At 41.0% G+C, this 20,843-nt stretch overlaps 1 protein-coding gene across 2 annotated transcripts in view; it reads right to left on the reverse strand.

Moving 5' to 3' along the window:
• The window catches only part of LOC102922186 (pregnancy zone protein-like), a 41,313-nt gene extending 21,029 nt beyond the window's left edge, over positions 1-20,284 (reverse strand). Inside the window, exons 1-14 of one of the 2 annotated variants that reach the window (XM_006987854.4) lie at positions 20,000-20,284; positions 16,805-16,988; positions 15,831-15,984; positions 15,638-15,690; positions 14,404-14,424; positions 13,720-13,888; positions 12,792-12,876; positions 11,094-11,217; positions 9,165-9,279; positions 8,409-8,518; positions 5,402-5,563; positions 3,439-3,666; positions 2,593-2,653; positions 2,043-2,185 (exon numbers count right to left, since the gene is read on the reverse strand). In XM_006987854.4, coding sequence (XP_006987916.1) covers positions 2,043-2,185; positions 2,593-2,653; positions 3,439-3,666; positions 5,402-5,563; positions 8,409-8,518; positions 9,165-9,279; positions 11,094-11,217; positions 12,792-12,876; positions 13,720-13,888; positions 14,404-14,424; positions 15,638-15,690; positions 15,831-15,984; positions 16,805-16,988; positions 20,000-20,082 — 1,692 coding nt within the window. In that variant the 5' untranslated portion in view covers positions 20,083-20,284. The remainder of the gene's footprint in view (positions 1-2,042; positions 2,186-2,592; positions 2,654-3,438; positions 3,667-5,401; positions 5,564-8,408; positions 8,519-9,164; positions 9,280-11,093; positions 11,218-12,791; positions 12,877-13,719; positions 13,889-14,403; positions 14,425-15,637; positions 15,691-15,830; positions 15,985-16,804; positions 16,989-19,999) is intronic. The other variant, XM_076568049.1, reaches the window with a different exon arrangement.
• Positions 20,285-20,843: the final 559 nt, after the last annotated feature.

Raw genomic sequence — 20,843 nt, forward strand, 5'->3', positions numbered from 1 at the left:
CACGCGTCCACCACGCCTGACCTGTGGTGTTTCCTCTCACTTATCTCTCCACTATGGGCAAACATTTGCAGGGCTGGCTGCCAGAAAAACAATTTAAACTAATACATATTTAATGTGTACACACTGCTTTAAAGGGAAGACGTTGTAAATAGAAAACAGTTTTTCTCTGTCCAATAAAAGACTGGAAAAAACACACTGGTTTGACTCCAGGGCCTTTCTCACTCCCTCAAGGCCTCTCCTTGCTCACCATCCCGTCTGGGGCCTAAACTGGTCACTCCACGAGACCCGTCCTGGCATTTTTGTGGCAGTCAGCGTTCTTGTGGGTGCTGCGTGAGTCTTCCTTTGTGTGATTGTCTGTGCTTTCTTTCGTCTTTGATCAACGGTACGTGAAAAGGCATTTGATCTGAAGTGACTGTAACTTTGAACAGCTTTTAGCTCCTATCAAGAATTTTTGTGGTGTTACACAGAGATTTTCCAGTGCTTTGCAGAATCAGAGGCATTTTCCAGATTTGGTTCTGAGTAGAAAGTAATTTTTTTTTCTGTCAATTATATGCTGTCAGATAGTTTCAAGTCTGGAGTGTGAAGAGATAAGACTGACTCATGGGCTAGCGACTTTTGCCCACTCCTAAAGAGGGGTGAGCCAAAGCTTAGCTCTCCCAAGGCTTCTCGTGCAACTGCACACAGCTCACAGCAGAAGACCCTAGAGGCTGATGCAGGAGGCTCACTTCATATGAAATTCACAGAAGACCCAAACAGAACCGACACTATGCTCTGACACAATGCCCAGCTTTAACAGCGTTCCTTAGATGGAAGTGAAGATTTATATAGCAATCCACACTGTCTTTTGCTTAGATCACTGCATATGTAATGCATGTATGTATGCATGTATGTATGTATGTACGCATGCATGTATGTATGTATGTAATGTGAATACAGTTGACATAGCAGAAATGCCCACTTGCTGTAAATAGACATTACCTTCCTAGTTATGGTTTTGAAAAAAAACAAAAAGTAGATGAAGCTGACAGAGCCCTTCTGGTTGATAATTCAAAGACTATGCTACCAGAATAATAAAAATTCAGCTAACCAGTGCCAATTCTGCTCAGATAAAACTTACTCATAGCTTAGTGGGACTCACACTACAGCTTTATAATTTTTAAAAATAATAAAAGATCTCATTGACAAGTTAAATTTTTTTTAAATATTTTTAAGCCTGTGTACTTTCCTGTCTATATTGAGGTGCTCACGTTAAGTCAAAACACATACTCTTCTGCAGGGAATGGGATGGAGGCATGCCGGAGGGCCAGTGGGAAAAGGCATTACACAGCTTGGTGGAACAGCATTTTCAATGGAAAATTGGTAACAAAATATTTCAAAATAATTTAAAAGTTTGAGATGGGGCCTGGAGAGATGGCTCAACAGTTAAGAGCATTGGCAGCTTTTCCAGAGGACCTGGGTTTATTTCCCAGCACCCGCATGACCACTCACAGCTACCTGTAACCTCAGTTCCAGGAGATCCCATGGCCTCTTTTGGCCTTCAGAGGTAACAAGCACGCACATGGTGCACAGACATACATCTGGGCAAGACACCATAAGCATTAAATAAAACAACAATATATATATGCACACATATACATATTTTTAAAGTTTGCTGTAAAATAGATTTTTGAAATTCACTTGAGTCTTTTAAATAAAAAAAATTCTGCCTGTGGCCACCTGCTTTGGACAGTGCCACTAGACAGTTAAGGTGTGATTTCTCTTACTAACTTGAGAGATTCCTGGGGGGGGGAGTTTAAGAGCCCCCCATGATGGCTTTAAAGTAGATATTAAGCCATTTTAATCCCACACTTGGAAGGCAGAGGCAGGTGGATATCTGTGAGTTCAAGGTCAACCTGATCTACCTAGTAAGTTCCTGGACATCTAGGGCTACATCGAGAGGCCCTATCTCAAAAAAAAAAAAAAATTAAAATAGATATTACTATTTATTGCCCACACTTATAAAGGATAGAACAAAAGGATCAGGCTTAGGCATAACCACCCACCTTATTGGCAAAGCAGTTTTCGATTTGGAGTTTCTGAGTATCGACGACAATTTCCCCATCAGGCAAAATCGCATAAATGAGCAGCTGAGCCACGGGAGCCATGCCTGGCTCCACTTGAATTGGGAAGGAAAACACCCCTTTGGCTGGAGAATGAAGAAGATTCAAGATTATGGATTAGGAGTGGAGTCTCAATTTTGTATCAGAACAGTTCTTAGAATTGTTAAGAATTTATGTTTGGATCAGTAAGAAGGATTTGCATTTTTACCACTTTGCACAGAGTGGTGCTTGGTAAATACATGCTGAACAAATGATATTTCACAGGTACAGCTTTAATTCTGTCCCCACTTAAGTAGGAAAACCCATTTAGTCTATGGCTCTGTTTCTAAAGGTTTTTATATTTTATTTTATGTGTATGAGTGTTTTGCCTTCATGCATGTCTGTGCAGCATATGTGAGCTGCCATGCACTTCCTGTAATGTGAGAGAGGCTCTAGCTTGCCCGGTGGTTGAGGGTTTGGCCAGATGAGAGAACATCAGAAAGGGGAAGATTACCTCCTTGTTCAAGTGACAACACGTGGCTTCCTGAGCTGAAGATGCTTCCCCTTGCTTTGATCTAAAGGCAGAAGGAAACTCACTCATTACCATTGGAAGTTCTGTCTATCCATCTTCAACAGACTCATGGTATATAACTACATGTTAATGCAACTCAGAAGTTATTTTTATCACTATTTTTTGCTCCTGCCATTTCCTATATGTACATATAGATGTTTTGAATAACAAGCGTATAATTTTGAGTTTTATTTTGTTCAGTATTTACTATTCCTAGGAATGTGTGAAAAGTAGATATGTATCTATTTTTAGCACCTACTGTATGTGAGGTATACAGTGGAGACAAATGTAAAATATGAGTATCCTCTGTTTGTACTCTTATTTTAAAATAAACAAAAAGCATTTTATTTTAATATAAACAAAGCTCATTCTCTGTGTGCCTGACTTTGAAATAAAGTAATTTGAATAATTCAATTTGTATAATAATTATGTGGACTACTGTTTCCAGTGTTCAGGTGAGATAACTGATACTCATTTTTGAGGATGAAGTCTAGTAAACTATCCAAGATCCCAGAACCATGAAAGGATGAAATGGAAATTATAACTATTGTAAATTTGTTACTTTTTCATAGAAATAAAGAAATGTTAGAGTCAATATTTCAGTGGTGAACAGGACAAATGATGAGCTAAAGCATAAATAATTTCATAGGAAGCAGTTTATCTTCCCATATAAAAAACAAAAACTTCAATATTAACAGTGATGTTCTATAAAACCTGTTATTCTGAGAGGAACCTAGTAAATTTGTAGTCTATACAATTAGGAAGAGATGCAGCGACTCTCATCCTTACCAGATAGTAAAAGGTTAAGTCTTTTTCATCCCCCAGGATATCTCTGTTCAAGATGTAGTGTGTCCGAATCTCCTGAGCTTGCCCACAGGCCAAAGTACCAAAAACAAGTTCAAGTTGAACATAACTCTTGCTTGGGGAAAAGATACGATTTGCAGAGTGATGTGCTTGTGTGTGAAATTCGTCAAGCCACCGGTTATCATAACACATATTGTTTTCCTTATAGACGGCCTAGAGGAAAAACAAGTTACACATTTGTATTTAGTGTCCATCTATCTGTCTACCTACCTATCTACCTACCTATCTATCTATCTATCTATCTATCTATCTATCTATCTATCTATCTATCTATCTATCTATCTATCTATCTATCTATCATCTATCATCTATCTATCTTCTATCAATCAATCAATCAATTTATCTATCTATCTATCTATCTATCTATCTATCTATCTATCTATCATCTATCCATTCATCCATCCATCCATCCATCCATCCATCCATCCATCCATCCATCCATCCATCTACCTACCTACCTACCTACCTATATGCTATCTTTCTGTAAAAAGGCTGTTCAATAACTGTTTTCCCACCTCCCTCTTAAGATTATTTAAGCTTGCTGACCTTGACCTTGATATCCTCCCTAAGCTAATTCCCTCCCGGTTTTACCCTCCTGAATGCTTAAGGGAAGTTCCTTGTCTATGTATCCTGCATAATGGATGTTAACAACTTAGATGCAAGATTGTAAAACATCTGTAGCTTCTGCCCTCCAGGGTTCTCCTATTGTGCTGTAAGCCTATATTTAAGACCTCTTCCCTCCTTCAATAAACGGCATTCGGCATTAAAAAAAAATAAAAAAATTACACGTTAACATAAAAAAGGATTATTTAAGCTTTTGTATCTCAGGTTGGCTTTAATACACACAGTCTTCTTACTTCTGTCTCCTGAGTGCTGGGAGTAAGAAATACTCACCCTGAGCCGGGCAGTGGTGGTGCACACCTTTAATCCCAGCAATCAGGAGGCAGAGGCAGGTGGATCTCCATGAGCTTGAGGCCAGCCTGGGCTACAGAGTGAGAGTTCCAGGACAGCCAGGGTTGTCTTGAAACCCCCTCTCCCAAAAAGAAAGAAAGAAAGGAAGAAGGGAGGGAGCGAGGGAGAGAGAAAGGGAGGGAAGGAGGGAGGAAGGAAGGAATGCTCACTATGTTTGCAAGGCTCATGTATATTTTTTTCTGTATAGATTTATTTCATTATTTGCATGTCAGAGCAATTATTTTCCTTTACTTATTTATTCTTTTATAATTTTATGCATATACTCTTTGATCAAGTCCTCCATCTTATTCTTTCTTATCCCATTAGCCATCCCACTAAGTCTCTTCTTCCCGAGCCTCTCTCCTATTTTTGTGAATTTTTTGTGTGTGACCCATTTGGGGGTTATTTGATTGAGTGGGGGTAATGCACCAATGGCTACTTCACTGAGGAATATGGTTCCCCTCCCCCTGAAACCTTTAACAATCAGCTCCTCCAGCAGGGTGGGGCCTTATGAGCTGCTCCCCCATCTATTATGAAGTGTTGATAGGCCCTGTTGTGTAGAAGTCTTGTGTAGGTGGCTACTGCTGTGTCTTCTTATGGTTTTATTGCTTAAGATTATTTGACTGTTCAAGCACAAACAAAAATTCTATTATGCTAAAGGAATCAGGGACAATCCAACTGGTAATAGAACTATGAAAATATTAAAAACTTCAAGCCAATACAAGGGTGATCTTTCCAGTGTTCCTGAAGGCAGACTATACTGTAAGTGTCCCTAACACAGAACTTTCTGGCCTTCATGATTGAAGTTCCCACATTGCTCAGTTTGTATTAGTTCCTATCACATTTTCTTGTCCCTAGAGTTCATGTACCTCTCACACATCCTTAAGTTGTGTAGTGACATAAGCCTTCTCAGCTTCACATTTCTATTTCCACTTACCAAGAAACCTATGGATGAAGATGTGAAGTTGGAAGTGTCAATGACAATGTTGACCAAGCCATGCTCATCAGTAGTAAACGTGAACTGGTACCTAGCTTGATCCACTCGGACAGATATGTTTTTGTTGGGCATTGGCTGATCCTTCTCGTCAACAAGAAGAAGCTAGAAACAGGAAAGCAATAGCTGGTTACAAAGGCAAGCTAGCCACCCCATCTTTCCAGTCGGTTCTGTTTATGTCTTTGTCTCTTGCTCTGTCCCTGTCCTTTACTGAAGATCTTTGCATCTGCAAATGAGACACTTTCTGAGTCTTAAACTGTGATGTTTCTTTTAAATATTCCTCATGATATCGAAAACTGATAGTTTATTTTTATTTTATTTTTTAGTTGATTTTATTTACATTTTATTTTATGTGTATGGGTGTTTGGTCTGCATGGATGTCTGTGTGCCATGTGTGTGCCTAGTGCCCTCAGAATTCAGAAGAGGGCATCAGATTCCTTGAGTTTATAGTAGCTGTGAGTTGCCATGTGGGGGCTGGAGATTGACCTGGGTCCTCTCAAAGTGCAGTTAGTGTTCTTAGCCACTGAGATATCTCTCCGGCCCCTTATTTTATTATTTTTAATTGAAAAACAATAATGCTGTACAATTTTAGAGTGCAATGCGATGTTGAGTCTTGATAACTTCATGTAATGTAGAATGATTATATCTAGTTAATGAACCTATTCATCATAGCTTATTTTTTTTTAAAAAAATAAGATAGGGTTTGTACTGGTTAGTTTTTTTGTTTTTAGATTTATTTTTTGAAATTATTTTAATTATGTGTATGTGTGTGTGTGGGGTTATATGTACATAAATGCAAGTTCTCAGAGGTCAGAGGTGTCAGATCCCCCTGGGGCTGGGGTTACAGATAGTTGTAATCTACCTTATGTGGGTGCTGGGAATTGAACTCAGGTCCTCAGGAAGACCACTGAGCCATCTCCCCAACTCCATGTGCTGGTTAGTTTTATGTCAGTGTGACACAAGCTAGAGTCCTTTTAGGAGAGGCAACCTGAACTGAGAAAATGGCTCTGACCGGTTTGGCCTGTGGGCAAGTCTGTGGTTCATTTTCTTTACTGATGATGTGGGAGGGTCTGGTCCATTGTGAGTGGGCCCACCCCTGGACAGGTGGTCCTGGGTTGCATAAAAAGGTAAACCGACCAAACCATAAGGAGCAAGCCAGTGAGCAGCATTCCTCCACAGCCTCTGCTTCTGTTCTTACCTCCAGGTTCCTGCCTTGAGTTCCTGCTCTAACTTCCCCCAGCTGGTCGGCTACCATCCTCCTTCCTATCTTGAATTTCTAGAGAACTCACATGTTTCAGTTTTCTCATGATTTACTCTCTAGCTTTGATGGCCTTGCCAACCACAATATGCTTATCAGTGTCTTTTCCAACTTGATATGAAATATTAAAATGAATGAAGAGAGTGTAAAAGTCAAATCCAGCTATAAAATTCAAAACATAAATGAGGAAATTGCTCATAAACCTAGTCCAAATTTTATTTGCTGTGAAGGCAAATTTGAGAAATGCCTAAAACCTTAGCTATTTTATATAAAAGGAAACCAGCAGTTTACGCAATTGTGTTATCTGTCCTAATGTCTACCAACCTTGCTGTGACAAAACATTGCTTTAGCACTGAAGAAGAAGTCTTTAACAGTTTTCAGTAATTAAAAATTTCATCATCTAGACAAAAGATTGTTGATATCTTTTGGATGTTAAATGTCTCCTGAAGTCTTGAACCCCAGTGTAGTGCTATAGGTAGGAGGGGCTGGGTTTGAAGTCCTTGGGTCATTGGGAGTTCGTTGTCAAAGGAGGCTGGGATCTTGGCTCTCTCTCTCTCTCTCTCTCTCTCTCTCTCTCTCTCTCTCTCTCTCTCTCTCTCTCTCTGTCATGAGAGGGAGAATTTGTCTTTCTTTATACTTCCACTGTAATGGGTGGTGCCACCACAGACACAACTCATAATGGACTGAGACTTCCAAGATTCTGGGCCCAAATAAACTTTCTACTTTTAGAAGTTAATAGTCTCAGGTATCCTGTTATAGTAATGGGAAGCTGACTAACACAATTACTTTTTGAAAATTATTTCTGTGGGAAACTGCATTAGAACATCCTCCTTTATAAAGAAGGAATCAAAGAGAACACAGCCATACAACACAGAAAAAAATGTATTATAGATTTGTGAAAGGTTGTTTAGAAGTTGTTTAAAAATTTGCTTTGTTAGCTGGGCTGTGGTGACGCATGCCTTTAATCCTAGCACTTGGGAGGAAGAGGCAGGCAGATCTCTATGAGTTTGAGGCCAGCCTGGTCTACAGAGTGAGTTCCAGGACAGGCTCCAAAGCTACACAGAGAAACCCTGTCTTGAAAAACCAAAAAAAAAAAAAAAAAAAAAAAAACCCAAAAACAAAAAAATTTTTTTTTGCTTTGTTTTCCAACATTTCACTATCTATGAGAAATGTGAAATGTTACAATTTCTTAATTCTAAATAATTGTTGTAATATATTTTGATTTTGCAATCAAAATTTTTTTTTTCTTAGAAGTCTTACGCCTGGGTTGGGGAGATGGCTCAGTGGATGAAATGCTTCTTAAGCATGCATGAGGGTTCAGATTCTCAGCACTGCATAAATGCTGAGTGACATGACAGCCTGCCTATGATTCCAGAGCCTGGGCTGTTGAGAGAGCAGATGCCTGAAGTCGGTTGGCTAGCTAGAGTTGTCAGAATTGTCAAGTTTTGAGTTCAAGTGAGAGACCCTGCCTCAATGAATAAGATGGGGAAGGCCTGAGGAAGACTCCTGACGTTAACCTTGAGCCTCCTACATGTACATGACAAGCACACCTGTATCCACATAATGCATGTATGCCTACACTCATGTAAAGATGTATACACATTTATATGTACCACCGCCACCACCACGCAAATGTATGCACATAGGAATATTTCATGCCCCTAAGTGTGATTATGGGGGAAAATATTTTACCTGCCCAAAGAAAGGTAGTCCAGGCCTGTAATGTGTATCCACTTTAGTAAATGTCAGTTTGCTTAAGGTATTTGTTATTTCACAAGATCCATAACCAGATAGTTCCATTCCTGAAAGAGAGAGAGAGAGAGAGAGAGAGAGAGAGAGAGAGAGAGAGAGAGAGAGAATTCAGTTTTGTGTATCCCAAACTCAACTTCTACCTCCACCTCAGCTCTCTTCCATTATTACAGGATGCTACAGTAATCTCTGAATAATTTTAGGAGGCATTGCATCCAATATGTTTGCATTTATCCTGTATCTTCTGTTAGCCTTATTTTAAAAAATCAGTTTATTTAGGCCATTATCAAATATATCTGAAGCTAGCCATGATTTTCAGAACCAAGTATAAGCTCCTCATTGTCTGGCTCAATTCCTTCCATTCTGAGAACGAGTGTGCTGGTGTGCTTTCCTGCTCATTGTTAATCTTTTAAAATGTTGCTCATCCTCCACAAAGTTCATCAAATTCGACCTTAAGAGCCCCCTTCTGTCTGCATTAGAATTAACTACTTCTCTTCAGATCCACTTTTCCCTTACATTCCACATTCCTTATGGGAATTAGATCACAGCTCTACACATGCACACAAACACACATATATTAAATTTATGAGATCAGTGACCTGTTATTTTCATAATATGCAGAATCTATAAAGTATTCCAAAAGGAACGGAAGTCTGATACTTTCCCACTTAATTGAAATTTATTAAGAGCCATACAGACCTGTTCCCTCCTCTTTGACTTTGGCTTCCACTTCTAATGTCATGACATAGCCCTTCTGTCTTGGCTGAAATACTTTGGTTTTTATAACTTGTCTGAAACATCCTTTATCATCTGCCTGAAGAGAAGGGGAGAGAGTTCCCAAGTTCTCTGATTTGTCATCAAAATGCCAGTTATAAGTTTACAAAAACACTTTGAGCATTCACATACCTATTTGGCAGAGTTGGCTTTTTTACTCTGGGGGCCCACCACCCAGCTCCCAAGTAAACACAGGGAGACTTATTCTTACTTATGAATGCCTGGCCTTAGCTTGGCTTGTTTCCAGCGAGCTTTTCTAATTTAACTTAAATTATCCCACTTCTCTTTAACTATGTTTTGCATCTGGGCTTTTAACCTTTCTTTATTCTATATATCTTTTTTTTCTTCTTACTCCATGTCTGGCTGTGTGGCTGTGTGGCTGTGTGGCTGTGTGGCTGTGTGGCTGTGTGGCTGTGTGGTTGATCCCTGGTGTTCTCCTCTCCTTTTTTCACTCCTTCCTCCTCTCTTCCCTAGATTTTTCCTCCTATTTATTCCCTCTGCCCACCAGCCCCACCTATTTCTTTCTCCTGCCTGGCTATTGGACATCAGCTCTTTATTAGGTGTTTTAGGCAGGCAAAGTAACACAGCTTTACAGAGTTAAACAAATGCAACATAAAAGAATGCAACGTATCTTTGCATCATTAAACAAATATTCCACGGCACAAATGAATGTAACACATCTTAAACTAATATTCCACAACAATTTGATGTGTATCCTTTCCCAACTCCAAGGATGAATGGTTTGTTAATCTCTGGGTTATTTATAGCCAGCCTTTGCCTCCCCTCTCTTCCAAAAATGGATCCTCTTTCTACTACATCAACTGTCCTAGAGTTTCCAAGTGTGCCATCATATTTTGTAATTATAGCTCTTTGCATATGTTGCTCCTCAAATGATAATATTCTACTCTCCATTCTTCTCTTGGCCAACAGTCCTTGCTTCTCAAAACTCATCTCAGGCATAACATTTTCTAAGAGGCTTCCATAGCTACCTGTAGCTCAACATTGACTATAGGATGTGTGTTTTTTAATATAATATATTTATATATACTAGTAGATATTTATTGTATATGGTAGTGGGTTTTGTCAGGACATTTTCAGAAGAGGGTGTTGGATACTCCTGGAATGAGAGTTACAGACTTACAGTCGTGAGTTGCCATGTGGGTGTTGGGAATTGAACCTAGATCCTCAGCAAGAGCAGCCAGTGCTCTTAACCACTGAGCCATCTCTCTAGGCCCACCAGTATTTTTTGAGAGAGATACTCTTTCAGCCCACACTGGCTTCGACTTCATTATATAGCCAAAGTTGACCTTGAACTCCTGTTCTTGCCATTGATTCTCAATTATTAGGATTACAGGTGTGAGCCTCCACACTCAACTACATCAAATGTTCTCAATGCGACATATTCTACTCTCAATTGTTTTCCTTAATTGTTCTCACTAACCCTCCTCTGTGACATAATAGGTCCTCTAATTGCTATTTTCTAGGTCTTCTCCTTCTGGGCCAGATGTTCATTCACTGTTCATTATTTTCCCTTTACCATTTGGAAATGACATGCTACTGGATCCTCACGCTATCCCAGCTCTTAACACCTGACCTATTCTGTGACAAAAGCCAGCTTTGAACACTTCTTTATTCTTTTAGAACTTGGCATGTTGATTGCTATTGGCAAGAAAAGTCACAGAATTGGCCAAATGCATGCAATCACAGATTCATAAGCTCCATCTCCACCTGGGCTCCTACCACAATCAGCTATCCTCACATTTCTTCCCCTACCCCAACATTTCAAATGTATCCCTAGTAGTGTTGCATTTAGCACTGTAGCTCAGGAGAAAGTAAGAACTAGTTCATACATACTTGTTTGCTGAATTCTTCACAGATGCTTTGTGAATTTCGGCCATGGCAGGTAGAGCGGTATTGTGAATACATTCTGCACACGCTAATTGTCACCAGACCGGGAACGGGCTTTCCATATGTGTATCTAGAACAATAAAATGATCATTCCAAATGCCATTGAGTGTGAATGATACAGATGACTCTTCACCCAACCCATTCACTGGTCCATTGCATTCACCTAAGGCACCTGTTTTATGACCCTGGTGTCTACACTCTAGAACAGCTTGTGACAGCAGGCTGTATCCTGACATCTAAGTGGGGATGGAAGTATACCTATAGTTCTAAGACAAAGGAGCCTATGAACCGTTTGAAAATGCCTCTAAGTGGAAAGATACTGATTTAGTATTTTTCTAAGATTCTCTTCCTCCCTCCCTCCTTCCCTGCCCCCTCCCTCCCTGCCTCCCTCCCCCTTCCTTCCTCCTTCCTCTTTCCTTCTTTCTTTTCTTTGTTTGTTTGTTTGTTTTTTTTTTTTTTGAGACAGGGTCTCATTATGTAGCCCTGGGTGGCTTGGAACTCACTGTGTAGACCAGGCTGGTGTTAACTCAGAGATCTGCCTGCCTCTGTCTCCTGAGTGCTGGGATTAAAGGCCACCACACCCAGCCTTTTCTCTCCTTTCAGTTGAGGTTTTACTATTCAGACTGTCCTGTGCACTGGAGAGATGGCTCAGCAGTTAAGAGCACCTATTGCTCTACTAGAGCACCCAGGTTTGATTTCCAGCATCCACCTGGTGGTCCAGAACTGTCTGTAGCTCTAGTTCCCGGGAATCTGATGCCCCTTTCTGGCTTTTGCAGGCATCAGGCAAGCATGTACATTGATTGACATACCTCTGGGCAAAACCCCCTACACATAAAAAAGAGTGCTTCCTGCCCTTCCAGAGGACCTGAGTTCTGTTCCCAGCACCCATGTCGGGTGCCTCACAACTCTCTGCAACTCCAGCTTCAGTGCCTCAGTGGATCTGATACCTCTGGCCTTCTTAGGCACCTACCTGCCCATGTATATGGCATATCCCCACATCCCCCACCTGCCCATGTATATGGCATATCCCCACATCCCCACCTGCCCACGTGCATGGCACATATCCACATACCCACATAATAATTAAAACCTGACTGTCTCTGCTGTCAGATTGCCAAAATTATTTTAGGTAAAAAAAAAATGAGAAAAAAATATTTATAAAGACTATATTTCTAAGTATTTTAAAATAGTGAGAAGATTATTTGGGAAAGCAGTGGCTACAAAATAAAAACAGGGTATTATTAATAAGACCCCGATGACCCAGTTTGTTTCAGCTGCGTATGATGGGAGGGCATCATGCCAGGCTGGAATTAGTTTGCTGTTTTAGAACGACCTGTGACTCATGTTGTGGTGGGGGATTCTTAACTCTTGCCTTAGATTTGTAGCTAGAATTTCTGCACGTAGGGGTCAGGGATTCTAATTTTAATTAAGCGTCTCCCATACAGCTGAACAATGCCTGAAAATCTCCCCCTAGGCTAGCTGTGAGGTTGGTGAGGTTTAGCCTCATGGCCATAGCTTCCATCTTGCATACCTCCTCTAACGCTTGCATGTGCTGAGAAGTAATGTTTCTCTAAATATTATTTAGAATACATCCTCTCAAATAGAATACGGACATCACAATAAGATGAAAACAATGTAACTCACGCGCCGCAGGCAGATACAACAAATTCCTCTTCCAGGAAAGCAATGGTCTTGGGCATTTTTACTTGCACCTCAAATTTGGGTAAAACTGTTTTGAATAGAGAAAAAAAGCAGGTGAGAGTAGGTAGGAGACCTCATAAATATTACCAGTGGATTCCTTAGAGGAATCTATGACACAGAGTCACTGGAGGAACACCAGTGTCGACACAAGGAAAGAGATGCTGTCATTCATTACTGTGAGCAGTTTGTAGAGTGCTAACTTGGTGAAGTTGGCACTGTTCTTCCCAGACTCCTCTTCTCTGTTTTTGTGCAAGATTTCAAAGGCAGGTGGATCGTCCCTGAGTCTGAAGACGACCACAGTTAGATGGAGGAACAGAGGGCCAGTGGGTTCAAATGTGTTCTCTCTCTCTCTCCTTCCCCTCCCTCCTCCTCTTCCTTCTTTCCCTTTCTCTCCCTCCCCACTCTCTCATTTTTACCAAATGCTAGCCATTGTGCCAGACACCCCCAGTTCCCCACCAGACACCTAGTTGTAGATCTACTTAATGGAGAAACATCAGAGGTGACAGCTTTTTGCAATCTTCCACTGGCTCCCATGAATCTTCCACTCTGGCAGCTGAAGATGTTCACCTTCCCCCACCCCAACTCCCTTAATGCTCTGACTAACCCATGCCCACTTCAGAACTTGTTAGTCATGTTCAATGATTTGCCATTTACCTTATTATGTGATTGTCAGAGCAGCTCTGAGGAGCTTTGAGAGTGATTTTTTTTTTTTGGCTTTCTGATATTGACTTTTACCATCCACATATGTACACACAGAGTGAGAACATACCACCCTCAACATGCACATATATGCATACACCTCACATATATACACAAAAGTAACCTAAAAGATTCCACTGTCCTAAGTGCCTGACACTTGGAGAATTCTTACCGTATTCATCCACTTTAAAGGAGTGATTTATTTTCTTGCCCGAGTCCTTCTGCACTACAACCTTGTAGTTACCTAGAGCTGGCTCATCTGACAGTGGGAAAGAGAGCTGGTGGAGTCCTACCAGTAGATCGATATTTTGCCATTGAAAAATTCGGTTCCTCTTGGGATTCTACAGTAAACAATTGAAACAGATAGTTTGATTAGAGGTCAGCTTTTCAGTTAATAATATCACTGGGAGTTGAATAAGTGGTTGTTGAATTAGTGCTAAAATTGTTAACCCGCTTTTAAAAAGAATTCCAGACTGAATACTAGACAGTGTGGTCCCTAGCTGTGAGATCCTATCAATCTTATAGCCATGGCATCCCAGATGCTTCGATCTTGTCTGATATTGGAAGCCAAGCAGGTTAGAAGGGAGACCCTGCCTATGTGTGTCAAAATAAACATCTTTTTGATATATATGTTTATCTTGGCTATATTTGAAGAGTCATGAAATCACACCACCCTAAAGAACTGCAATCCTTTGTTTAAGTTTTACTTTTCCAAAGAACTTGAGTTAGTAAAAAAAACAAAACAAAACAAAACAAAAATTTGTTTAGTCGAGGTGGCATGTAAAAGGAGAAAAGAAATTTGATGTGACTTGTAGGGCGCCCTCATTCTAACTTAGATGTACAGTTTGTTACTTACCTCAATATAAATGACAGGGAACTGAAAAGAAAAAAATAGTATGAGTGTGTGTTGGAATTTAGAAAGAGATCATCTTTTTAAAATTACAGTCTAAAGATTTTACTGAACTTAATTGCTTCTCTTTTCATACTGTCCATGATTTATTTCCTTGTTCCATACCATCTTCCTTTTTAATTAGTTCTTTGAGAATTTTGTACCATGAGTTTTGAGCATATTTACCCCTCCCACACTCCTCCCAGATCCACACCCTCTTCTCTACCCACCCAACTTCATGCCTTCCTTTTCTTTTTCACCCATCAAGTTCCACATATTCATGGGCGTCAGAGACAATCATGACATCAGGAGATAAAGCCTATAGCACAGAGGAACAAAGTCTCTGTTTTTCTCGTCTAAACTAGGAGAGGTCCCCTGTTCGATCCATAGCTTTTTACATGTTTAGTTTGGGATATAAATCTATCTCTCTCTCTCTCTCTCTCTCTCTCTCTCTCTCTCTCTCTCTCTCTCTCTCTCTCTCTCTCTCTCTCCTCTCTCTCTCTCTCTCTCTCTCTCTCTCTCTCTCTCTCTCTCTCTCTCTCTCTCTCTCTCTCTCTCTCCTCCACCCCCCGTTTTTCCAAGACAGGTTTCTACATATAGCCCTGGCTGTCCTGGAACTCGCTCTGTAGACCAGGCTGTCCTGGAACTCACAGAGATCCACCTGCCTCTGCCTCCTGAGTGTGGGACATAAATCTCTTAAGAAGTCACAGATTTCCTTTTATGACTAGCATACATCTGAGGAAACCTATATGGATGAAAGATCTGAATAATAAATATATTATTATTTCGCAAATGATATTTGCTTAAGAGAAACAAAATGCATTCCTGGAAGTGGCTGAAATCTTTTAAGAGAACATTTTCAACTGAATATCTTTTTGTTGTTATTTTTTAGACAGTATCTTACTGTGTGGTCCAGGCAGGCCAGGGCCTTGAGATCCTTCAACTCAGCTTCCTATATTCTGGGATTAGAAGCATGCATCACCAGGACCCGCTTGATTTTGAATGCTTTATCTACTTTAAGAATGCAGTTGGTGAACTGCCTGAATGCTACCACTGCATATGCTTCTGGCATGGATACTCTCGGGCAGTCTCCTGTGGTAGATTTAGGTATTTCTTTCATGAGTTTCAGGGTTTTTTTGAAAAAAATGAATCAGACTTAAATGTTTGCTTATTTGAATTCATCCACTGAAAGGAGACTCACCGTTTCATTCAATGGGTGAAAACTGATGTCCACAGAGACAACACGGAATTTCACTGAAACAGAGATTTTTTTTTCTGTGAGATGCCCCCAAGTGGGAACCCAGGACCAGAGACCCCATGACTGCAGTTCAGTCATAAAGAATACCACCCACCAGTAGCCCCACAGCTGTCCTTGCTCAGTTAGTTCCTTATACCTGTTTGTCCTGGTTTGTATATGGGTTTGTCTGTCTGGACAAAGACTAGGCTGTCTGCTTTTGTTATCTGCATTGGCTTCCTCTTTGTGAAGTTCTGGGTTGGCCCCTGTATCTGCACCGTAATGAATGCTGAGGATGATGGCAAACCTGAGATCTGCAAGACAGAAGCGTGGGAAGAGTATGCTCAGGCCCACTTCCCGAGTGCTCAGCTTTTACAGGCGTCTGGTCTCTTTGTGAATCCTTGAGAGCTGGCATGGGAATGTCAAGGACTCAGTTTCCTGTTACATCCATAGACTACTATGATTGTGTTATGTGATGTTAACAATTCACACTGAGATTGAGGGTGAAGACAATGGACCATTCTTCAGTGCAGTCAGGACAGTGAATGAGATGGTGTCTTTACATTTTCACAGCAAAGTCTTGGTATTAAAAATAATATCATATTCCACCTTCCAAGGCCAGCATCAACCATCTGTCTTACATGAGTAACTTGACTTTTAAGAATCTGTGTTCAAGGGCTGGAGAGATGACTCCGCAGTTAAGAGCACACACTGCTCTTGCAGAGGAATTATGGTGCCACATCCATGTCAGGAGGCTCCCAACTGTCCACAGCTCTAGCTCAAGGGTGCCCTCTTCTGTCCTCAGTGGTTACCTGCACTCATGTGCACATACACAGAGACACATAAAGTGAAAATAAATCTTAAAAAAGAATCTCAATACTTATATCTGTAAAAGTATAAATAGTATTTACCTTAGAAGTTCATTTTAAGGTAAAATTAAATCTTTCCTACAGCTTTGGTAAACTTTCAAGCACGCTGTTAGATCTATTTGTAAGTATCATAAAAAGAAATTTTAAGTTTACTTTGTACTCAGTTTTTCCTTAAGATATATTTTTTTTTGATGGATGAGAACATAAAGTTCAACTCGATTAATCTCTCTCTACTAGTACCACACATCCCAGGAAGGACACTGACCGTGAAAGGGCGACAGTAGAAGGAATCCTTCTCCACCGCCTGGCCTGTGAGGAGGCTTGTGATCTGGGTTTCATACTCCAGAATTATGTTGAGTGTCACAGTCTCATTCAGGTGGTGGAGGTTGACACAGGCCTTTTCAGAAACTCCTGCATAGAGCTGTGATGGGACCAGCACCACATATTGTCTGTGGAGAAGAGGATCAACCGTGAAAGATTCAAAAGACATCATTACTGTGGATTTTTCCTAGTGTATTTTATATTGCCATTAGCCATCGGTTTCAGCAAGATTGGGTTCCCCAGAGGTCACCATAAAACCCCAGATTAAACACTGATGTGATTCTCTGGTGTTCTGTAAATGTTCACCCACAGGATATTAGAGACCTTGGGCAATCAATTCAAGTTATTGTTGTGTAGCAATTTCCTCCAAAATGAAAAAAAGTTATTGCTGTGTAGCAATTTCCTCCAAATTGAAACAAACATTCCTTCTTGGAGGGAGGAGGGAAGTACACAAGACTTGGGAAGTAAATCTTAGGAGTTCAGGGGAGCTGAGGCTAACAGAATTGATGAGGTCTCTCCATGGTTACAGAAGCAGTAGGAGAGGAGAGCACTAAGGAGGCCGAGTTGCCGCTACCAGCAGAACTACCTGTAAGTCATGTAGAGAGCTCCAGGGATGCAGCTTTCATCCAGACAGAGGGGAGACTTTTGGTTATGTAGTTGTCTTTGAATTATTCATGCTCCTGTAAGCAATCCCTGACTCATATTCTTTTTTTTTTCCTTTTATTTTATTTTACAATACCATTCCGTTCTACATATCAGCCACGGATTCCCTTGTTCTCCCCCCCTCCTGAACCCCTTCCCTCCCCCCCGGCCACCCCCCATTCCCACCTCCTCCAGGGCAAAGCCTCCCCCAAGGACTGAGATCGACCTGGTAGACTCAGTCCAGGCAGGTCCAGTCTCCTCCTCTCAGATTGAGCCAAGCGTCCCTGTATAAGTCCCAGGTTTCAAACAGCTAACTCATGCAACGAGCCCAGGACCTGGTACCACTGCCTAGATGCCTCCCAAACAGATCAAGTCAATCAACTGTTTCACCTATTCAGAGGGCCTGATCCAGTTGGGGGCCCCTCAGCCTTTGGTTCATAGTTCATGTGTTTCCATTCGTTTGGCTATTTGTCCCTGTGCTTTATCCAATCTTGGTTTCAACAATTCTCACTCATATAAACCCTCCTCTTTCTCACTAATTAGACTCCCAGTGCTCCACCAGGGGCCCAGCCGTGGATGTCTGCATCCAGATTCCTCAGTCCTTGGATGGGGTTTCTGGCACAACTATTTGGCGTTTGGCCATCCCATCACCAGAGTAGGTCAGTTTTGGCTGTCTCTCGACCATTGCCAGCAGTCTATTGTGGGGGTATCTTTGTGGATTTCTGTGGGCCTCTTTAGCACTTTGTTTCTAGGTAACCCCAATAAACACATTAGTTCACCAAGTTGGACTTTGGAAGAATCACTATTTTGGTCTATTGTTGGTTTCCTATCTGGGGTGAGTAGACATTTATGCCAGGCACACCCCCCCTCCACCATCTGATGTGACAACTATTATATATTTAGAAACTCCAAATTTCCAAACCATGAACGAGTTAGTAGTTCATCACTGGAAGCCTTAAAAACCCGACTGCATGTGACCTCAGCTTCCATACGAATACCACAAGTCTTTCATCCAGGAAACGCTGGACACTAACATGTAACACATGGGGAGAAGCTGATTGCTTTTCAATCCAGTTTTAGAAGCAACCTCAGCTCTCTTCTTCCCCTCACTGTCTGGTGATGCAGGCCAAGCCAAGCTAGGTTAATCAGCAGACATCCCCCTACACTGCCAAGAGGAGAACACACCTTTCCGGGCACATCCTTGCTGTTCACCGTCAGGCACCCAAACGTGTAGCCCTCTGCAAGGTTGTGTGTTTCACATTGCTTCTCACCTCCAAAGTGTCTTTCTGTCCTGAAAATTTTTATCTCATAAAACCTATTTCTAAGCCGGGTGTTGGTGGCGGCGGCGGCGGCGGCGGCGGCGGCGGCGGCGGCGGCGGCAGTGGCGGCGGTGGCGGCGGTGGCGCACGCCTTTAATTCCCAGCACTTGGGAGGCAGAGCCAGGTGGATCTCTGTGAGTTCGAGGCCAGCCTGGTCTACAGAGTGAGATCCAGGAAAGGCGCAAAGCTACACAGAGAAACCCTGTCTCGAAACAAAACAAAACAAAACAAAACAAAACAAAACAAAACAAAACAAAACAAAACAAAACAAAACAAAACAAAACAAAACAAAACAAAACAAAACAACCTATTTCAAAAGACCTTGTCAAACTTGACAAGATCCTTCCCTATATCAGGTCCTATGAAGTCTAAGGCTTTCTTGGTGGGTGTTCTCAGAGGCCTTTGCAATGGCTGTTTCTATCTGAAGGCTCTCTATCTTTACTTCTTTCTCTCTTTTTTGTGTGCACCATATCTCTTTTTTTTTTCCATATTGTGAGATATTTCAGGAAGGGTCTGAATTTTGTTAACATGTTTTTTAAAATCTACTAGCAGCCTCTAAATGTTTTCTGAAGGCTTCAGCAAAGAGACTCACAAAGTCTCTCACCCATTTGTCTTGGGTGCCCCTCATCTTAGGGAAACAGAGACTGAGTTACTTCCCAGCACCAGGACACTGCAGGGTGTTTATGAATCGGTAAACCAGTGGTTCTCAACCTGTGGGTTGTGACCTCTTTGGGGAGGGGGTTGAATGACCATTTCACAGGGATTACATAGCATACATCTTACATAACAGATATTTACATTACAATTCATAACAGTAGCAATATTTCAGTTATGAAGTAGCAATGAAAATAATTTTATGGTTGGGGGTCACCACAACATGAAGAACTGTATTAAAGGGTCGAAGTATTAGAAAAATTGAGAACCGTTATGATAAACAGTTTATCCTTTTTTTTTCTTGGTAGGAATTCTATATTCTTATCTGGCGCTGTTTGACAAGATTACTTCCCTATATATCTCAGAGGTCTCTAGAACAGGAGTATATCTTCTACATGAGCCATAACAACTTACTGGTCCTTCCAAGTTCTTTGATAACAGATAACTGCATAGGAAACCAGGAAGGAGACAACAGGGAAGGAAGGAAGGACACAACAGAATTTTCTGAAGTAAGAATTGCTTACGGTTTTGCAGTAGCTGTGGCATCTCTGGGAAGAAGCAGAAACAGTAAAAGTGAGACCAGTGTGGGCTGCTCATTTCCCCTCATGGTGGAGAGGGCCAGGAAAGAACAGTGGGTCTGAGCCCTCAGCCCCTTGAACTCTGATCGTTGTCCAGGTCCACTGGTTTTTATTTTACCTGATGGCCAGTGAGAGTAAACTGCCAACCATTTATTTTTGTAACATATTAACTACTTCACTATTAAAAAATCAATTCCAGATAATTTCTAGGACTGTCTCTATTCTTTTACCAACTTTTTGAAGTTACCCAAATGTTTAAAAATGGTGCTTAGAAGCTGCCACTAACTCAGGTTAATACTTAGCACTTTAAACAATTTTTAAAGAAAAATAAAATAAATCACATGGTTTGATGAAATCTATCAATATGCTTGACATTTTTAAAAAAAGGACAATAAATGCAAATACATAATATCTCCTCTTGGTAATTCATGGAGCATTGCCTTTACTCAATGACATAAATGAAATTTACCTTAGAATGTCAGATAAGGTAAGTTTGGAGGTATGTGCTTCATAGTCTTTTTTAAGAAATTGAAAAAAAAGTAAAGCCAAGTTCAACTTTGGTAGTTTAATCATGACTTTGGCCTGTCATTGTTTCCTTATCTGAGGTGAATAGACGTTTGTGTCAGGCCTCCCCAGGGATAATTCTGACACTACAGGGGTGCGCGTGTCTGAGGATGCATGCAAGTGTGGAGGTCAGAGGCTGTCATCAGGAAACTTCCCTATTGCTCCCCACTTTATTTTTGAGGTAGTCATCTCTCTCTTGTCCTAGAGCTTACCCATTGGCTAGACT

This window comes from Peromyscus maniculatus, chromosome 3, assembly GCF_049852395.1.
Source record: "Peromyscus maniculatus bairdii isolate BWxNUB_F1_BW_parent chromosome 3, HU_Pman_BW_mat_3.1, whole genome shotgun sequence".
NCBI lineage: Eukaryota > Metazoa > Chordata > Mammalia > Rodentia > Cricetidae > Peromyscus > Peromyscus maniculatus.